This window comes from Heterodontus francisci, chromosome 12 (genome assembly GCF_036365525.1).
Source record: "Heterodontus francisci isolate sHetFra1 chromosome 12, sHetFra1.hap1, whole genome shotgun sequence".
In the NCBI taxonomy this organism is placed as follows: Eukaryota; Metazoa; Chordata; class Chondrichthyes; order Heterodontiformes; family Heterodontidae; genus Heterodontus; species Heterodontus francisci.
The window spans coordinates 121687918-121708478 of record NC_090382.1 but is presented as its reverse complement, the minus strand read 5'-3'; the positions used below and the strand labels follow the sequence as shown (position 1 = coordinate 121708478).

General features: G+C 44.2%; 1 protein-coding gene across 10 annotated transcripts in view; it reads right to left on the bottom strand.

Moving 5' to 3' along the window:
* arap3 (ArfGAP with RhoGAP domain, ankyrin repeat and PH domain 3) overlaps window positions 1-20561 on the bottom strand; it is a 613394-nt gene that overhangs the window by 34079 nt on the left and 558754 nt on the right. The window contains exon 31 of one of the 10 annotated variants that reach the window (XM_068044115.1): window positions 16479-17217. The exons of the other annotated variants lie outside the window; for them this stretch is intronic. Within the exon in view, the coding sequence (XP_067900216.1) occupies window position 17217 (1 nt within the window). The 3' untranslated portion in view covers window positions 16479-17216. Of the gene's footprint in view, window positions 1-16478; window positions 17218-20561 lie in introns of those variants that run through there. 10 annotated transcript variants of the gene reach the window in all.

Sequence of the window (20561 nt, the reverse complement as noted above, 5' to 3'; positions counted from 1 at the left end):
GGCATTTTTAAGTGGTCATTGGATAGACATATGGATGAAAATGGAATAGTGTAGGTCAGATGGTTTCACAGGTCGGCGCAACATCGAGGGCTGAAGGGCCTGTACTGCGCTGTAATGTTCTATGTTCTATGCAAAGAGCAGTGAATCAAGTCATCAATATTCAGAAGAAAAGAACCAGGAGATTTCCTCAGAGAAATTAATGACCCAAACCAAGGATTCTGGATGGTGGACGTCTGCGGAAATGGACACCTTGTGAATTTTCAACTGGACATAGGTGCGAGTATTACAGTTCTGTCAGACCAAGAACCATGGGTAATGAGACATTGCCTACAATCAGCAGATACACAGTTGCATGGTCCAGGTGAGACACAACTGAAAGTAAAAGGTAAACTTCAAGCAATTCTCCAGTGTAGAGGGAGACAGATTATGGAGACCTTATGTCTTGCATAATCAAGAATTTTCCTCACTGAGTAGAAAAACATGTTTAGACTGGCATCTGATCAAGAAGATTGATGATGTCAAGCAAACACAGGTAAACAATTGCTTTCAAGCAGAATAACTGAAGCTGTCCACAGGGCTCGTAAGACTCAAGACAGAGTATAGAATCACACTTAAAGAAGGGGCCAGGCCAGTGTGTATCTTTACATGCAGAAAGATACCTCATCCATTATTAAACCAAATGCAAGGCTAATTGGAAGAGATGACCAGATTGGGAGTTATCTCTCCTGTAACACAACTAAGACAGTGGTGTTCAGCCATGGTTCCTGTCCCAAAACAAAATGGAACTCTGTATTTAGAACATAGAACAGTACAGCACAGTACAGGCCCTTCGGCCCACGATGTTGTGCCGAACCTTTAACCTACTCTAAGATCAAACTAACTACCTACGCTTCATTCTACTATCATCCATGTACCTATCCAAGAGTCGCTTAAATGTCCCTAATGTATCTGCTTCTACCACCACCGCTGGCAGCGCATTCCACGCACCCACCACTCTCTGTGTAAAGAAACTACTTCTGACATCTCCCCGAAACCTTCCTCCAATCACCTTAAAATTATGCCCCCTGGTGATAGCCCTTTCCACCCTGGGAAAAAGTCTCTGGCTATCCACTCTATCTATGCCTCTCATCATCTTGTACCCCTCTATCAAGTCACCTCTCATCCTTCTTCGCTCCAATGAGAAAAGCCCTAGCTCCCTCAACCTTTCTTCGTAAGACATGCCCTCCAGTCCAGGCAGCATCCTGGTAAATCTCCTCTGCACCCTCTCTAAATCTTCCACATCCTTCCTATAATGAAGCGACCAGAACTGAACACAATATTCCAAGTGTGGTCGAACCAGGGCCTTATAGAGCTGCAGCATAACCTCGCGGCTCTTAAACTCAATCCCCCTGTTAATGAAAGCCAACACACCATATGCCTTCTTAACAACCCTATCAACTTGGGTGGCAACTTTGAGCCATCTAAGGACATGGACCCCAAGATCCCTCTGTTCCTCCACACTACCAAGAATCCTGTCTTTAAGCCTGTATTCTGCATTCAAATTCGACTTTCCAAAATGAATCACTTCACACTTTTCCAGGTTGAACTCCATCTGCCACTTCTCAGCCCAGCTCTGCATCCTGTCAATGTCCCGTTGCAACCTACAACAGCCTTCCACACTATCCACAACTCAAGCAACCTTCGTGTCATCGGCAAACTTGCTAACCCAGCCTTCCACTTCCTCATCCAAGTCATTGATAAAAATCACAAAGAGCAGAGGTCCCAGAACAGATCCTTGTGGAACACCACTGGTCACCGAGCTCCATGCTGAATACTTTCCATCTACTACCACCCTCTGACTTCTATGGGCCAGCCAATTTTGTATCCAGACAGCCAACTTTCCCTGTATCCCATGCCTCCTCACTTTCTGAATGAGCCTACCATGGGGAACCTTATCAAACGCCTTGCTAAAATCCATATACACCACATCCACTGCTCTTCCTTCATCAATGTGTTTTGTCACATCTTCAAAGAATTCAATAAGGCTTGTGAGGCATGACCTGCCCCTCACAAAGCCATGCTGACTGTCTCTAATCAAACTATGCTTTTCCAAATAATCATAAATCCTGTCTCTCAGAATCCTCTCCAATAATTTGCCCACTACCAACGTAAGACTGACTGGTCTATAATTCCCAGGGTTATCCCTATTCCCTTTCTTGAACAAGGGAACAACATTTGCCACCCTCCAATCATCTGGTACTACTCCAGTGGACAGTGAGGACGCAAAGATCATCGCCAAAGGCGCGGCAATCTCTTCCCTCGCTTCCCGTAATATCCTTGGGTATGCACAGTGGCGCAGTGGTTAGCACCGCAGCCTCACAGCTCCAGCGACCTGGGTTCAATTCTGGGTACTGCCTGTGTGGAGTTTGCAAGTTCTCCGTGTGTCTGCGTGGGTTTTCTCTGGGTGCTCCGGTTTCCTCCCACAAGCCAAAAGACTTGCAGGTTGATAGGTAAATTGGTCATTATAAATTGCCCCTAGTATAGGTAGTTGGTAGGGAAATGTAGGGGTAGGTGGGGATGTGGTAGGAATATGGGATTAGTGTAGGATTAGTATAAATGGGTGGTTGATGGTCGGCACAGACTCGGTGGGCCAGAGGGCCTGTTTCAGTGCTGTATCTCTTTAAAAAAAAATCCTGTCTGGCCCTGGGGACTTATCTGTCCTCATATCATTCAAAATTTCCAGCACATCCTCCCTCTTAACCTCAACCTGTTCGAGCATATCAGCCTGTTCCACGCTGTCCTCACAAACGACCAGGTCCCTCTCACTAGTGAATACTCAAGCAAAGTATTCATTGTGTGAATTTTACACAGTTCAACAAAGCAGTAACACGTGAGATTCACCCAATGTTCACAGTTGATGACATCTCAGCGAAACTCTTTCAGAGCACCATGTTTACAAAACTCAATGCCAATAGTAGGATTTGGCAGGTACCCCGAGATGAGACCTCAAGATTACTAACCACATTTATAACACCTTTCGGGAGGTTTTTTTTCAACAGGTTACTATTTAGAATAACCTCTGCACCAGAGATCTTCCAAAGATCTATGTCTAATATCTTAGAAGGGCTCAAAGGAGTTATTTGTCACATGGATGACATCTTGATACATGGGCAGTCAGTAGAGGAACACAACCAAAGAGTTTGAGCAGTCTTACAGTGACTTCAAGAAGCAGGGCTAACTCTGAACGAAAATTGCAAAATTTCCAAAAACTCAGTTTGTTTCTTGGGACACATAGTGAGCAGTGAAGACACGGGCTATTACAGAATCTCCTACCCCTACTACTGTTCAGCAGCTTCAGAGATTCCTAGGAATGGTAAGCCAATTAACAAAGTTTCTACCTCATTTAGCATAGATAACTGAAACACTTAGACAACTTCTTAATAGACAGTCAATGTGGTAAAGGAATTCCCACCAAGAACAAGCATTCCAGAAGATTAAAGAGATGCTTATATCATCAGACATCTTGGCACAATGCAGCCCTACACTACCTCTGACGACAGAGGCAGAAGCCTGTTCAACTGGGTTAGGGGCAGTTCTTTTCCAGGAGCAACCTGATGGTTCCTGTAGATCAATATTCTATGTATCTAGAGCTTAGTCAGACACAGCAACACGGTATGCAGTAATAGAAAAAGAAGCACTAGCCGTCACATGGGCTTGTGAAAAATCTTCTGACTACATAGTTGGATTGAGTGTCGTCATCGAAACAGACCATAAACCTTCGGTATCCTTGTTAGATGAAAAGGAGATTGCAAAAATGCCTTCACGAATACAATGATTCCGTCTAAGGTTGCCGAGGTATACATATGAAAAAGTTGCAAACGTCAGAGCAAGGGTAGGGTTTGGAGAGGTGAGATTTAGAAATCCAAAGAGAAAGGCCAAGGCATTGGAACAGTATCGCATTGTGGGTAAAGACAAGCAGAAGGGGACAGGACCTTACCTTCTGGGAGCGGAGCGGAGCAAACCTGTGGGGAGAATGCTGAGAGCGGAGCCTATAAATCGAAGCTGAGCATCGAGACCCAGTCTCTCACCTTCCAGGAGCGGAGCAGAGAGGAGCGGAGCAGACATGCGGGGAGAACTCTGAGAGTGGAGCCTATAAATCGAACCTGAGGATCAAGGCCCAGTCTCTCATCTTCCAGGAGAACAGTCCAGGCATGCTGGAGTTTGAAAAAAAAACCAACAGTGATGTCTCAGGAAAGCTGCAAGGTGATTGGTTGGTGAGTAACTGCTGTTCGGGAACAGCTCAAAATAGCTGGCTTAATAAGTAAGGTAAGAAAGGTCTACAGTTTATTTTCATATATAGTAAGTATTGTTTTTTAGGGAGTTAGGTAGTAACGAGGACCAGGGAAGAAGGGCCCTAGAATAATTGATATCATTTGATATTAAGCAGCTTCCAGAAGGTTTAATTTAATTTAAAGGGTTAAGTCATGGCAGGAGAGCTCAAAGCCGTGGTGTGCTCTTGTGCTCTATGTGGGAAGCCGGAAACAATTCCAGTGCCCGGGACCAGCATGTGTGCAGGAAGTGTCTCCAGCTGCAGCTCCTGGAAGCCCGGGATTCAGAGCTGGAGCGACAGCTGGGGACACTGTGGAGCATCCACGAGGTGCAGAGTATCATGGATAGCACGTAGAGAGAGGTGGTCACACCACAGGCTCGGACTCCACAGGCAGGAGGGGAATGGGTGACCACCAGGCAGAGCAAGAGGACTAGGCAGGCAGTTCAGGAATCTCCTGTGGCTGTTTCCCTGCAAAACAGATATACTGCTTTGGATACTGTTGGGGGGAATGGCCTCTCAGGGGAAAGCAGCAACAGCCCAATTCGTTGCACCACGGTTGGCTCTGCTGCACAGGGCAGGAGTAAAAAGTGTGGGAATGCAATAGTTATAGGGGATTCAATTGTAAGGGGAATAGATAGGCATTTCTTTGGCCACAAACGAGACTCCAGGATGGTATGTTGCCTCCCTGGTGCTAGGGTCAAGGATGTCGCAGAGCAATTACAAAACATTCTGAAGGGCGAATAGCCAGTGGTCGTGGTACATATTGGTACAAATGACGTAGGTAAAAAAAGGCATGAGGTCCTAAAAGCAGAATATAGGGAACTAGGAAGTAAGTTGAAAAGTAGGACCTCAAAGGTAGTGATCTCAGGATTACTACCAGTACCATGTGCTAGTCAGAGTAGAAATAGCAGGATATATCGGATGAATATGTGGCTGAAGAGATGGTATGAGGGGGAGGGTTTTAGATTATTGGGACCGATTCTGGGGGAGGTGGGACCAGGACAAACTGGACGGGTTACACCTGGGCAGGACCAGGACTGATGTCCTACGGGGAGAATTTGCTAGAGTGGCTGGGGAGGGTTTAAACTAAAAAGGCAGGGGGATGGGAACCTTTTCAAGGAGTCAGAGGAGGGGGTTGTTCAAGGACAAGAATAAAAGACAGTAAGGGGAATAAGAAAAGTGATAGGCAGAGAAGTCAAGGGCCAGAATCAAACAGGGCCATAGTGAAAAATAGTGGGAAGGGGACAAGTAATGTTAAAAAGACAAGCCTTAAGGCTTTGTGCCTTAACGCGCAGAGCATTCGCAATAAAGAGGATGAATTAATCACACAAATAGATGTAAACGGGTATGATCTAGTCGGGATTACGGAGACATGGCTGCAAGGTGACCAGGGATGGGAAATGAACATCCAGGGATATTCAGTATTTCGGAAGGACAGACAAAAGTAAAAGGCGGTGGAGTTGCATTGCTGGTTAAAGAGGAAATTAACGCAATAGCGAGGAAGGATATTAGCTCTAACAATGTGGAAGCTGTGTGGGTAGAACTGAGAAACACTAAGGGGCAGAAAACATTAGTGGGGGTTGTATATAGACCCCCAAACTGTAGTGGTGATGTTGGGAATGGCATTAAACAGGAAATTAGAGACGCATGCGTTAAAGGAACATCTGTAATTATGGGTGACTTGAATCTGCATATGGATTGGGCAAATCAAATTAGTCACAATACCATAGAGGAGGAATTCATGGAGTGTATACAGGATGGTTTTCTGGAACAATTCGTTGAGGAAATAATAGAGAACAGGCCATCCTCGACTGTGTATTGTGCAATGAGAGAGGAATAATTGACAATCTAGCTGTGCGAGAGCCCTTGGGGATGAGCGACCATAATATGATAGAATTCTTCATCAAGATGGAGAGTGAGACTATGGTCCTGAATCTTAATAAAGCAAACTACAAAGATATAAGGTGCGAGTTGGCAATGATGGATTGGGAAATGTTACTAAAGGGATGCGGTGGATAGGCAAAGGCTAACATTCAAAGAGTGCATGGATGAACTACAACAATTGTTTATTTCTGTCTGGTGCAAAAGTAAAACGGGAAAGGCAGTCAAACCATGGCTTACAAGGGAAATTAGAGACAGCATTAGATCCAAGGAAGTGGCATACAAATTTGCCAGAAAAAACAACAGACCTGAGGATTGGGAGCAGTTTAGAATTCAGCAAAGGAGGACCAAGGGATTGATTAAGAAGAGGAAAATAGAGTACGAGAGCAAGCTTGCGGGGAACATAAAAACTGACTGTAAAAGTTTCTATAGGTATGTGAAGAGAAAAAGATTGGTGAAGACAAATGTAGGTCCCTTACAGTCAGAAATGGGAATTTAATATGTGGAACAAAGAAATGGCTGACCAACTAAATGCATACTTTGGTTCTGTCTTCACAAAGGAGGACACAAATTACCTCCCAGAAATGTTGGGGAACACAGGGTTTAGTGAGAGGGAGGAACTGCAGGAAATCAGTATTAGTAGAGAAATGGCACTGGGGAAATTGATGGGATTGAAGGCCGATAAATCCCTTGGGACTGATAATCTACATCCCAGAGTACTTAAGAAAGTGGCCCTAGAAATAATGAATGCATTGGTGGTCATCTTCCAAGATTCTATAGACTCTGGAACAGATCCTACAGATTGGAGGGTAGCTAATGTAACCCCACTATTTAAAAAGGGAGGTAGAGAGAAAACAGGGAATTAGAGACCTGTGAGCCTGATGTCAGTAGTGGGGAAAATTCCAGAGTCCATTATCAAAACTTTTATAGCAGAGCACTTGGAGAACAGTGGTAGAATCGGACAGAGTCAGCATGGATTTATGAAAGGGAAATCATGCTTGACAAATCTACTAGAATTCTTCGAGGATGTAACGAGTAGAGTTGATGAGGGGGAGCCAGTGGATGTGGTTTATTTGGACTTTCAGAAGGCTTTCGACAAAATCCCACATAAAAAGTTAGCGTGCAAAATTAAAGCACATGGGATTGGGGGTAGTGTATTGCGATGGATAGAAAATTAGTTGGCTGACAGGAAACAAAGAGTAGGAATAAACGGGTCTTTTTCCAAATGGCAGGCAGTGACGAGTGCGGTATGGCAGTGATCGCTGCGAGGACCCCAGCTTTTCACAATATATACTAATGATTTGGATGAGGGAACTAAATGTAATATCTCCAAATTTTCAGATGACACAAAACTGGGTGGGAGGGTGAGTTGTGAGGAGGATGCATAGAGGCTTCAGGGTGATTTGGACAAGTTGAGTGAGTAGGCAAATGCATGGCAGATGCAGTATAATGTGGATAAATGTGAGGTTATCCACTTTGGTAGCAAAAATAGGAAGGCAGATTATTCTCTGAATGGCTATAAACTGAGAAAGGGGAATAAGAACAAAGAACAGTACAGCAAAGGAACAGGCCATTCGGCCCTCCAAGCCTGCGCCGATCATGATGCCTGTCCAAACTAAAACCTTCTGCACTTCCGGGGACCGTATCCCTCTATTCCCATCCTATTCATGTATTTGTCAAGATGCCTCTTAAACATCGCTATCGTACCTGCTTCCACCACCTCCCCTGGCAGCAAGTTCCAGGCACTCACCACCCTCTGTGTAAAAAACGTGCCTCGCACATCCCCTCTAAACTTTGTCCCTCTCACCTTAAACATATGTCCCCTAGTAACTGAATCTTCCACCCTGGGAAAAAGCTTCTGACTATCCATTCTGTCCATGCCAGTCATAACTTTGTAAACCTCTATCATGTCGCTCCTCCACCTCCGTCGTTCCAGTGTAAACAATCCGAGTTTATCCAACCTCTCCTCATAGCTCATACCCTCCAGACCAGACAACATCCTGGTAAACCTCTTCTGTACCCTCTCCAAAGCCTCCACATCCTTCTGGTAGTGTGGCAACCAAAATTGTACGCAATATTCCAAGTGTGGCCTAACTAAGGTTCTGTACAGCTGCAGCATGACTTGCCAATTTTTATACTCTATGCCCCGACCAATGAAAGCAAGCATGCCGTATGCTTTCTTGACTACCTTATCCACCTGCGTTGCCACTTTCAGTGATCTGTGGACCTGTACGCCCAGATCTCGCTGCCTGTCAATACTCCTAAGGATTCTGCCATTTACTGTATACTTCCCACCTGTATTAGACCTTCCAAAATGCATTTCCTCACATTTTTCTGTATCAAACTCCATCTGCCATTTCTCCTCCCAAGTCTCCAACTGATCTATATCCTGCTGTATCCTCTGACAATCCTCATCACTATCCGCAAGTCCACCAACCTTTGTGTTGTTTGCAAACTTACTAATCAGACCAGCTACATTTTCCTCCAAATCATTTATATATACTACAAAGAGCAAAGGTCCCAGCACTGATCCCTGTGGAACACCACTAGTCACAGCCCTCCATTCAGAAAAGTACCCTTCCATTGCTACCCTCTGTCTTCTATGACTGAGCCAATTCTGTATCCATCTTGCCAGCTCACTTCTGATCCCGTGTGACTTCACCTTTTGTACCAGTCTGCCATGAGGGACCTTGTCAAAGGCTTTACTGAAGTCCATATAGACAACATCCACTGCCCTTCCTTCATCAATCATCTTCGTCACTTCCTCAAAAAACTCAATCAAGTTAGTGAGACACGACCCCCCCTTCACAAAACCATGCTGCCTCTCGCTAATAAGTCAATTTGTTTCCAAATGGGAGTAAATCCTGTTCCGAAGAATCCTCTCCAATAATTTCCCTACCACTGATGTAAGGCTCACTGGCCTGTAATTTCCTGGATTATCTTTGCTACCCTTCTTCAACAAAGGAATAACATTTGCTATTCTCCAGTCCTCTGAGACCTCACCTGTAGCCAACGAGGGTACAAAGATTTCTGTCAAGGCCCCAGCAATTTCCTCCCTTGCCTCCCTCAGTATTCTGGGGGAGATCCCATCAGGCCCTGGGGACTTATCTACCTTAATGTTTTTCAAGGCGCCCAACACCTCCTCCTTTTTGATATCGACATTAACCAGACTATCTACACTCCCTTCCCTAGACTCATCATCCACAAATGTCCTTCTCTTTGGTAAATACTGAAGCAAAGTACTCATTTAGTATCTTGCCCATTTCCTCTGGCTCCACGCATAGATTCCCTTCTCTGTCCTTGAGTGGGCCAACCCTTTCCCTGGCTACCCTCTTGCTCTTGATGTATGTATAAAAAGCCTTGGGATTCTCCTTAATCCTGTTTGCCAATGAATTTTCATGACCCCTTTTAGCCCTCCTGACCCCTTGCTTAAGTTCCTTCCTACTTTCTTTATATTCCTCAAGGGCTTCGTCTGTTCCCAGCCTTTTAGCCCTTACGAATGCTTCCTTTTTCTTTTTGACTAGGCTCACAATATCCCTTGTTATCCAAGATTCCCGAAACTTGCCAAACTTATCCTTCATCCTCACAGGAACATGCCGATTCTGGATTCTAATCAATTGACGTTTGAAAGACTCCCACATGTCAGATGTTGATTTACCCTCAAACAGCCGCCCCCAATCTAAATTCCTCAGTTCCTGCTTAATATTGTTATAATTAACCTTCCCCCAATTTAGCACCTTCACCCGAGGACTACTCTTATCCTTATCCACAAGTACCTTAAAACTTAACAGAATTATGGTCACTGTTCCCGAAATGCTCCCCTACTGAAACTTCGACCACCTGGCCGGGCTCATTCCCCAATACCAGGTCCAGAATGGCCCCATCCCTAGTTGGACTATCTACATATTGTTTCAAGAAGCCCTCGTGGATGCTCCTCACAAATTCTGTCCCATCCAAGCCCCTAGCACTAAGTGAGTCTCAGTCAATATAGCGGAAGTTAAAATCACCCACCACAACAACCCTGTTGGTTTTACATCTTTCCAAAATCTGTCTACATATCTGCTCCTCTATCTCCCGCTGGCTGTTGGGAGGCCTGTAGTAAACCCCCAACATTGTGACTGCACCCTTCCTATTCCTGAGCTCTACCCATATTGCCTCGCTGCATGATCCCTCCGAGGTGTCCTCCCTCAGTACAGCTGTGATATTCTCCTTAACCAGTAATGCAACTCCCCCACCCCTTTTACATCCCCCTCTATCCTGCCTGAAGATTCTAAATCCTGGAACATTTAGCTGCCAGTCCTGTCCTTCCCTCAACCAAGTCTCTGTAATAGCAACAACATCATATTTCCAAGTACTAATCCAAGCTCTAAGTTCATCTGCCTTACCTGTTATTCTTCTCGCATTGAAACAAATGCACTTCAGACCACCAGTCCCGCTGTGCTCAGCAACTTCTCCCTGCCTGCTCTTCCTCTCAGTCTTACTGGCCTTATTTACTAGTTCCCCCTCATTTATTTCACTTGCCGTCCTACTGCTCTGGTTCCCACCCCCCTGCCACACTAGTTTAAACCCTCCCGAGTGACGCTAGCAAACCTCACAGCCAGGATATTTGTGCCCCTCCAGTTTAGATGCAACCCGTCCTTCTTGTACAGGTCCCACCAGTCCCGGAAGCGATCCCAATGATCCAAATAGCTGAAACCCTCCCTCTTACACCAGCTGTTTAACCATGTGTTTAGCTACACTATCTTCCTATTTCTAGCCTCACTGGTACGTGGCACAGGCAGTAATCCTGAGATTACAACCCTAGAGGTCCTGTTTTTTAACTTACTCCCGAACTCCCTGAACTCCCCCTGCAGGACCTTGTCACTCTTCCTGCCTATGTCGTTAGTACCAATGCGTACCTCAACCTCTGGTTGTTCACCCTCCCCCTTCAGAATGCTCCCTGCCCGTTCAGAGACATCTTTGACCCTGGCACCAGGGTATGCAATGTTCTTGTACACCAGTCGCTGAAGGTAAGCATGCAGGTGCAACAGGCGGTAAAAAGCGCAAATGGTATGTTGGCCTTCATAGCGAGAGGATTCAAGTACGGGAGCAGGGATGTCTTGCTGCAATTATCCAGGGCCTTGGTGAGGCCACACCTGGAATATTGTGTGCAGTTTTGGTCTCCTTATCTGAGGAAGGATGTTCTTGCTATAGAGGGAGTGCAGCAAAGGTTACCAGACTGATTCCTGGGATGGCGGGAATGACGTATGAGGAGAGATTGAGTCGGTTAGGATTATTTTCGCTGGTGTTCAGAAGAGTGAGGGGGGATCTCATGGAAGCCTATAAAATTCTAACAGGACTTGACAGGGTAGATGCAGGAAGAATGTTCCCGATGGTGGGGGAGTCCAGAACCAGGGGTCATCGTCTAAAGATACGGGGTAAACCTTTCAGATCTGAGATGAGGAGAAATTTCTTCACCCAGAGAGTGGTGAGCCTGTGGAATGTGCTACCACAGAAAGCAGTTGAGGCAAAAATATTGTATGTTTTCAGGAAGGAGTTAGATATAGCTCTTGGGTCTAAAGGGATCAAAGGATACGTGGGTGGGGGGGGGGGGGTGGCGGGGGGAAGCGGGAACAGGTTACTGAGTTGGATGATCAGCCATGATCATAATAAATGGTGGAGCAGGCTCGAAGGGCCGAATGGCCTACTCCTGCTCCTATTTTCTATGTTTCTATCGGAAGGGACAGAATGTTTAACAGAAATTGTACATCAGCAAATAAGGTCATTGAAGAGAATAGAAGAAAAAAATGAAATTAAAGGTTCTATATCTGAATGTGCAATGCATCTGCAATAAGATAGACAAACTAGTGGCTCAGATAGAGGTACATGATTTGGATCTAATTGCCATCACAGAGACATGGCTACATGGTGATCAAGCTTGGGAAATAAATATTCCACAATACAAAATATTTCGGAAAGACAGACAGAGTAGCAAAGGAGGAGGGGTTAGCACTGATGGTAAAGGATGACATCAGGGCATTCGTGAGAAAAGATCTGACCTCAGAAGATCAGAAAGTAGAATCAATTTGGGTGGAAATAAGGAACAGCAAGAATCAGAAAACACTGGTGGGAGTAGTTTATAGGCCCCCTAACAGTAATTATACCTTTGGACAGAGAATGAAACAAGAAATTATTGGAGCTTGCAACAAAGGCAAGGTAATAATTGTGGGGTCTTGAATCTTCATATAGACTGGGACAATGAAATTGGCAGGAGTGGTCTTGAAGATGAGTTTGTAGAATGTTTTCAGGAGAGTTTCTTGGCGCAATATGTCGTGGAGCCAACCGTGGATAAAGCTATCTTAGATCTAGTATTGTGTAATGAAGCAGGGTTAATAAGCAATGTCATCGTAAAAGATCCACTGGGAAACAGTGATCATAACACCATTGAATTATATGTTAAGTTTGAAAGTGACATGCTCTGATCACAAACAAGAATCTGAAACTTAAACAAAACCAATTACATAAGTATTAGGGGAGAACTGGCTAAGGTAAAATCAGTAAATAGACTAAAAGGTACAGTGGTAAATGTACAGTAGGAAACCTTTAAAGAAACAATTCAAAATGTTCAACAAAATACATTCCTTTGAAAAACAAAAACTCAGCCAGAAAGGCCCATCCGTGGCTCATTCAGGAAGTTAAGGATAGCATTAGATTAAAAGAGGCTTACAATGTTGCAAAAAAGAGTAGCAAGTCTGAAGATTTGGAGTGTTTTAGAAACCAGCAAAGGGCCACCAAAAAGTTGATAAAAAGGAAAAAAAAGAATACGAGAGTAAACTAGCCAGTAACATAAAAACAGATTGTAAGAGCTTTTAAAGGAAGAGAGTAGCTAAAGTAAATGGTGGAACATTGGAAGCAGAGACAGGAGAAATTATCATGGGGAATGAGGAAAAGGCAGAGGCACTGAACAAATATTTTGTGTCTGTCTTTACAGTAGAAGACACAAGTTCTATACCAGAAATAGACAGTAACCTAGGGACTAAAAAGTGAAATTCAGATCAGCAGAAAAAAAGTATTTGAAAAAGTATTGGGACTAAAATCTGACAAATCTCCAGGACCTGATGGCCGACATCCTAGGGTTCTAAAAGAGACAGCTGAAGATATAGTGGATACACTAGCTATGATTTTCCCAGATTCCTTAGTTTCGGGAACAGTCCCATCAGATTAGAAGTTGGCAAATATTACACTACTTCTCAAGAAAGGAGAGAAAGAGAAAACAAGGAACTACAGGCCAGTTAGCCTAACAACAGTCATTGAAATCTACTATAAAGGAAGTCTTAACAATGCACTTAGAAAAACACAGTATGATTAGAACAAGTCAACATGATTTTACTAAATGGAAGTCCTGTTTAACAAATTTATTCGAGTTTTTTGAGGATGTAACTAGCAGGGTAGATACAGGGGAACCAGTAGATGTAGTATACCTGGATTTTCAAAAGGCATTCGATGAGGTGCCACACAAAAGGTTAATTGGCAAGATAAGGGCTCATGGAGTTGGGGGTAATATGTTAGTGTACATAGAGGATTAGGTAACAGACAGGAAGCAACGAGTGGGCATAAACAGGGCATATTCAAGTTGTCGGGCAGTAAATAGTGGAGTGCCACAAGGATCAGTGCTGGGGCCTCAGCTATTTACAATTTATATTAACGACTTCCTTGATGCGACAGAGGGTAATGTATCTAAGTTTGCTGATGATACAAAGGTTGGTGAAAAGGTAAGCTGTGGGGAGGACACAGAGAGGCTGCAAAGAGATTTAGACTGGTTAAGTGAGTGGACAACAAGATGGCAGATGGAGTATAATGTATGGAAGTGTGAAGTTATGCACTTTGGTTGGAAGTATAGAAAAGCAGAATATTTCTTAAAAGGTGTGCAACTTGTAAGTGTCGATGTTCAAAGAGACTTGGTTGTGCTTGTACAGGGAACACAGAAAGTTAGCATGCAGGTACAATAAACAATTAGGAAGGCAAATGGTATGTTGGCCTTTACTGCAAGGGGATTGGAGTACAGGAATAAGGAAGTATTGTTTCAATTGTATTGCGTTTTGGTGAGATCACATCTGAAATAATGTGTGTAGTTTTGGTCTCCACATTTAAGAAAGGATACACTTGCATTGGAGGCAGTGTAGTGAAGATTCACTAGATTGGTCCCTGGGATGAGGGGGTTGTCCTATGATGAGAGGCTGAGTAAATTGGGTCTATATTCTCTGGAGTTTAGAAGAATGAGAGGCGATCTCATTGACACATCTACGATTCTAAAGGGGCTGGATAGAGTAGACACCGAGAGTTTATTTCCACTGGTCAGGGAATCTAAAACATGGGCAAGTACTTCAAAGGATAAAAGAGCTATTCCCTGTCCAATTTAATCCACAATGGACTTTTGATTACCAGATGTTGAAGCATTCCAGGTTAACTACTAAGATGGCCGAATACACAAACAGACGTGGTCAGGCCAGTTTAGTCTCATGACTGACTGTTGGAGTTTTTTGAATTTGTACTTCCAACTGAGAATTTGAAATCAGAAGGCTGTTAGCTCCTGGACTGAGAACACCTCTCTCCTGTCTGCTCTCATCTCACTCTCACCAGCTTCGGAAACCATTGAAGACACATGAACCCCAAGAGAGAAAAATCTTCTACAGCGAACAAGGTTTAAGAAGAATACTGGGCCCCAACGAAAAGTAAGAGCTGCCAACAATCAAGGACTCTACTGCGAGTCGGAAACACAGTAACAGTAACAAGAAACCCCCTTTTAGAGACTGACTCAAACCTCTCCATTTTATTTTTCTTCTGAACTTTTCTGTCCCTATTTGCATAGGTGTATTGCGTGTGCATGCTAGCATGGGCACATCATATATCCGTAGGCATTAACCGTATTAGAGTTTAAGTATAAGGTTTAATAAATTTCACTTTTCTTCTTTAAACCTAAAGAAAACCTGGTGTGCTCATTTCTTTGCCTTATAATTGGAAAGCTGTGAACAAGGATTCACAAAGGGGGAGCTCAAAACACAGTGTGTTTAAAAATAATACCCTGTTACAATAAGGCCAGGTGAAGACAGTAACAGACCCCTAGACGCCTTTCTCACCTGGTCGTAACAGCTGGGATAGACAGATTTTTGGTCCCTCATGAAATCAAGGATATGGTGAGCAGGCAGGAAAGTAGAGTTGAAACCTAAGATCAACCATGATTATTTTGAATGGCAGAGCAAGCTCAATGGGCCATATGGTCTACTCCTGCTCCTATTTCTTGTGTTCTTGTGTCAGCTGATGCACTATCTAGAGAGGTGGTAGACCATCCAACATACTGTTACAGCCCGGTGGGGAAGGGGTCACAGGCTCCCCTTTTGTCCTCCCTCTTATTTGACTGCAACAGGGTTTATTCCTTTTTAAACAGTGGTTGCGCTGACCACCTCAGTGAGTATTTTACCTTTTACCTTTGTTGTGATTATGAAAGAACCAATTGGACAGGTTTTCTTGAGATTAAACAAGAAAGAGGTGAGTTTATTATACTTACAATCCAAACCCTATCTAAATAAAAAATGCTACACATTCACACACACACACACTCACCCGAGAATCATACACACACAAATAGATTACAGAGTGAGAAGTACATTTTGTGGCTGGATTAGAGTCCAGAATAAGTAAAAATTAAATACACAGTCTGTGAGCTTGGATGATTCAGTCTTCTGGCTGAAGTTGTATTCTTGAAATCCTTGGCTGGTCAAATTGCACTTTGTAGCTGGCCCACTTGGCTCAGGGTTTTGTTAGAGGAAGACTAGTATGTGCTTTCTTTCCCTGATGTCTCTATCTGGAGCAATCTGCAGGCTTGGAGTGTCCACAGCCTTAGATGGTTTTCAAACTTGTGATGTCATTTGGAGAGAGAGAGAGAGTGGGGAGGGCGGTGGAGCGTGGGGGAGTGGCACACAGTCCTTCAGCTTCTGCAGCATCTGAGCCACTGCTTGCCAATTTTTGTTTAGGGAACTGTTTTTGTTCAAGGAAATGCCCAGCTTTCACAGAGATGGACAAACAGTCACAAGACTTTTTTACGACTAGGTGAGAAAGGGGTCTAGGGGTTCCCTCTCAGCCATGGCCTGGTTTGACCGTAACAGGGTTTAATTTTTAAAACACCGTGCTTTAGCTCCCCCTCAGTGAATCCTTGTACACTGCTTTCCAACTGTACGGCAAAGAAATCAACCAGACAAGTTTTCTTAGATTTAAACAAGAAAGGTGTAAGTTTATTGACCTTAAAACTCTAATTCATTTAAAACTACTACAAATACGCAAAGCGACCACACTAGCATGCATACGCGATAAACACACATGCAGATAGAGACAGAAAAGGAGAAAGAATAAAGGGGAAAAGTCTGAAGCAATAGTTGGAGTTCATTTACTATCCTTTGAGTTCAATGTAGAGTATTTGACTGCAGTTAAATCTTGTCATTTTGTTGGGGCCCAGTGCACGCTTTCAAACTTCTTTTGATGTAGGAATCTTCTCTCTTGAGTTTAAATGGCTTCAGTGGATATGGAAATTCGTGAGAGAGAGAGGGAGCCAGGGAGAGAGAGACCTTCCTTCACTTTTGTCTCAAAGCATTCTCTGTCTTCAAACTGTACTGTGAGCACAATTCAAACCTCCAAGTTGGCCAGCAGGTTAGTCATGTGACTAAGTTTTTTCAACAAACTCTCCTGCTGCTTTTTGTGGATTCTCTCTCTTAGTAGACACCCTCATGGGTGGGGAGGTTGATGAAATTCTGGCTTGTTACACATTCAGTGTCTGGTGATCAAAATCCATTTGGGCTAATTGGATCATGGAGTGGTTCCATTGTCTCTCCAGGCAACTATCTCTTAGAATGCAAAAGTTTCGAGCCACTGCTGATCTCTTTAAACAAGTCATCTTTTCAGTCCAGCAACATTTTAAATTAATGCTTCATATGATGAAATTAATATGCCTCATTTGTAGCAGGTAGGGTCTTCATGACAACTGCGTCAGTGTATTTCTAGAACAACAAAGAAAAGAACAAAGAAAATTACAGCACAGGAACAGGCTCTTCAGCCCTCCAAGCCTGCGCCGATCCAGATCCTAAATCTAAACCTGTCGCCTATTTTCTAAGGATCTGTATCTCTTTGCTTCATGCCCATTCATGTATCTGTCTAGATACATCTTAAAAGACGCTATCGTGTTCGCATCTACCACCTCCGCTGGCAACGCGTTCCAGGCACCCACCACCCTCTGCGTAAAGAACTTTCCACGCATATCCCACCTAAACTTTTCCCCTCTCACTTTGATCTCGTGACCCCTAGTAATTGAATCCCCCACTCTGGGAAAAAGCTTCTTGCTATCCACCCTGTCTATACCTGTCATGATTTTGTACACCTCAATCAGGTCCCCCCTCAACCTCCGTCTTTCTAATGAAAATAATCCTAATCTACCCGACCTCTGTTCATAGCTAGCGCCCTCCATACCAGGCAACATCCTGGTGAACCTCCTCTGCACCCTCTCCAAAGCATCCACATCCTTTTGGTAATGTGGAGACCAGAACTACACGCAGTATTCCAAATGTGGCCGAACCAAAGTCTTATACAACTGTAACATGACCTGCCAACTCTTGTACTCAATACCCCGTCCGATGAAGGAAAGCATGCCGTATGCCTTCTTGACCACTCTATTGACTGCGTTGCCACCTTCAGGGAACAATGGACCTGAACACCCAAATCTCTCTGTACATCAATTTTCCACAGAACTTTTCCATTTACTGAATAGTTCACTCTTGAATTGGATCTTCCAAAATGCATCACCTCGCATTTGCCCTGATTGAACTCCATCTGCCATTTCTCTGCCCAACTCTCCAATCTCTCTATATTCTGCTGTATTCTCTGACAGTCCCCTTCACTATCTGCTACTCCACCAATCTTAGTGTCGTCTGCAAACTTGCTAATCAGACCACCTATATTTTCCTCCAAATCATTTATGTATATCACAAACAACAGTGGTCCCAGCACGGATCCCTGTGGAACACCACTGGTCACACGTATCCATTTTGAGAAACTACCTTCCACTGCTACTCTCTGTCTCCTGTTGCCCAGCCAGTTCTTTATCCATCTAGCTAGTACACCCTGGACCCCATGCGACTTCACTTTCTCCATCAGCCTACCATGGGGAACCTTATCAAACGCCTTACTGAAGTCCATGTATATGACATCTACAGCCCTTCCCTCATCAATCAACTTCGTCACTTCCTCAAAGAATTCTATTAAATTGGTAAGACATGATCTTCCCTGCACAAAACCATGTTGCCTATCACTGATAAGCCCATTTTCTTCCAAATGGGAATAAATCCCATGACATAGATAGGCTGCAGAGCTGGGCTGAGAGATGGCAAATGGAGTTTAATGCGGAAAAGTGCGAGATGATTCACTTTGGAAGGAGTAACAGGAATGCAGAGTACTGGGCTAATGGGAAGATTCTTGGTAGTGTAGATGAGCAGAGAGATCTTGGTGTCCAGGTGCATAAATCCCTGAAGGTGGGTACCCAGGTTAATAGGGCTGTTAAGAAGGCATATGGTGTGTTAGCTTTTATTAGTCGGGGGATCGAGTTTCGGAGCCACGAGGTCATGCTGCAGCTGTACAAATCTCTGGTGAGACCGCACCTGGAGTATTGTGTGCAGTTCTGGTCACCGCCTTATAGGAAGGATGTGGAAGCTATGGAAAGGGTGCAGAGGAGATTTACTAGGATGTTGCCTGGTATGGAGGGAAGGTCTTACGAGGAAAGGCTGAGGGACTTGAGGTTGTTTTCGTTGGAGAGAAGGAGGAGGAGAGGTGACTTAATAGAGACATATAAGATAATCAGAGGGTTAGATAGGGTGGATAGTGAGAGTCTTTTTCCTCGGATGGTGATGGCAAACACGAGGGGACATAGCTTTAAGTTGAGGAGTGATAGATATAGGACAGATGTCAGAGGTAGTTTCTTTACTCAGAGAGTAGTAGGGGCGTGGAACGCCCTGCCTGCAACAGTAGTAGACTCGCCAACTTTAAGGGCATTTAAGTGGTCATTGGATAGACATATGGATGAAAATGGAATAGTGTAGGTCAGATGGTTTCACAGGTCGGCACAACATTGAGGGCCGAAGGGCCTGTACTGCGCTGTAATGTTCTACTGTTCTAAAAAAATGTTCTAAAGATCCTATCCCTCAGTCTCTTCTCCAGCAGCTTCCCTACCACTGACGTAAGGCTCACCGGTCTATAATTACCTGGATTATCCCTGCTACCCTTCTTAAACAAGGGGACAAAATTAGCAATTCTCCAGTCCTCCGGGACCTCACCCGTGTTTAAGGATGCTGCAAAGATATCTGTTTATGCCCCAGCTATTTCCTCTCTCGCTTCCCTCAGTAACCTGGGATAGATCCCAGCCGGACCTGGGGACTTGTCCACCTTAATGCCCTTTAGAATACCCAACGCTTCCTCCCTCCTTATGCCGACTTGACCTAAAGTAATCAAACATCTGTTCCTAACCTCAACATCCTTCATGTCCCTCTCCTCGGTGAATACCGATGCAAAGTACTCATTTAGAATCTCACCCATTTTCTCTGACTCCACGCATAACTTTCCTCCTTTGTCCTTGAGTGGGCCAATCCTTTCTCTCGTTACCCTCTTGCTCCTTATATATGAATAAAAGGCTTTGGGATTTTCCTTAACCCTGTTTGCTAAAGATATTTCATGACCCCTTTTAGCCCTCTTGATTCCTCGTTTCAGATTGGTCCTACATTCCCGATATTCTTCCAAAGCTTCGTCTTTCTTCAGCCGCCTAGACCTTATGTCTGCTTCCTTTTTCCTCTTAGCTAGTCTCACAATTTCACCTGTCATCCATGGTTCCCTAATCTTGCCATTTCTATCCCTCATTTTCACAGGAACATGTCTCTCCTGCACACTAATCAACCTCTCTTTAAAAGCCTCCCACATATCAAATGTGGATTTACCTTCAAACAGCTGCTCCCAATCTACATTTCCCAGCTCCTGCCGAATTTTGGTATAGTTGGCCTTCCCCCAATTTAGCACTCTTCCTTTAGGACCACTCTCGTTTTTGTCCATGAGTATTCTAAAACTTACGGAATTGTGATCACTATTCCCAAAGTAGTCCCCTACTGAAACTTCAACCACCTGGCCGGGCTCATTCCCCAACACCAGGTCCAGTATGGCCCCTTCCCGAGTTGGACTATTTACATACTGCTCAAGAAAACCCTCCTGGATGCTCCTTACAAATTCTGCTCCATCTAGACCTCTAACACTAAGTGAATCCCAGTCAATGTTGGGAAAATTAAAATCTCCTATCACCACCACCCTGTTG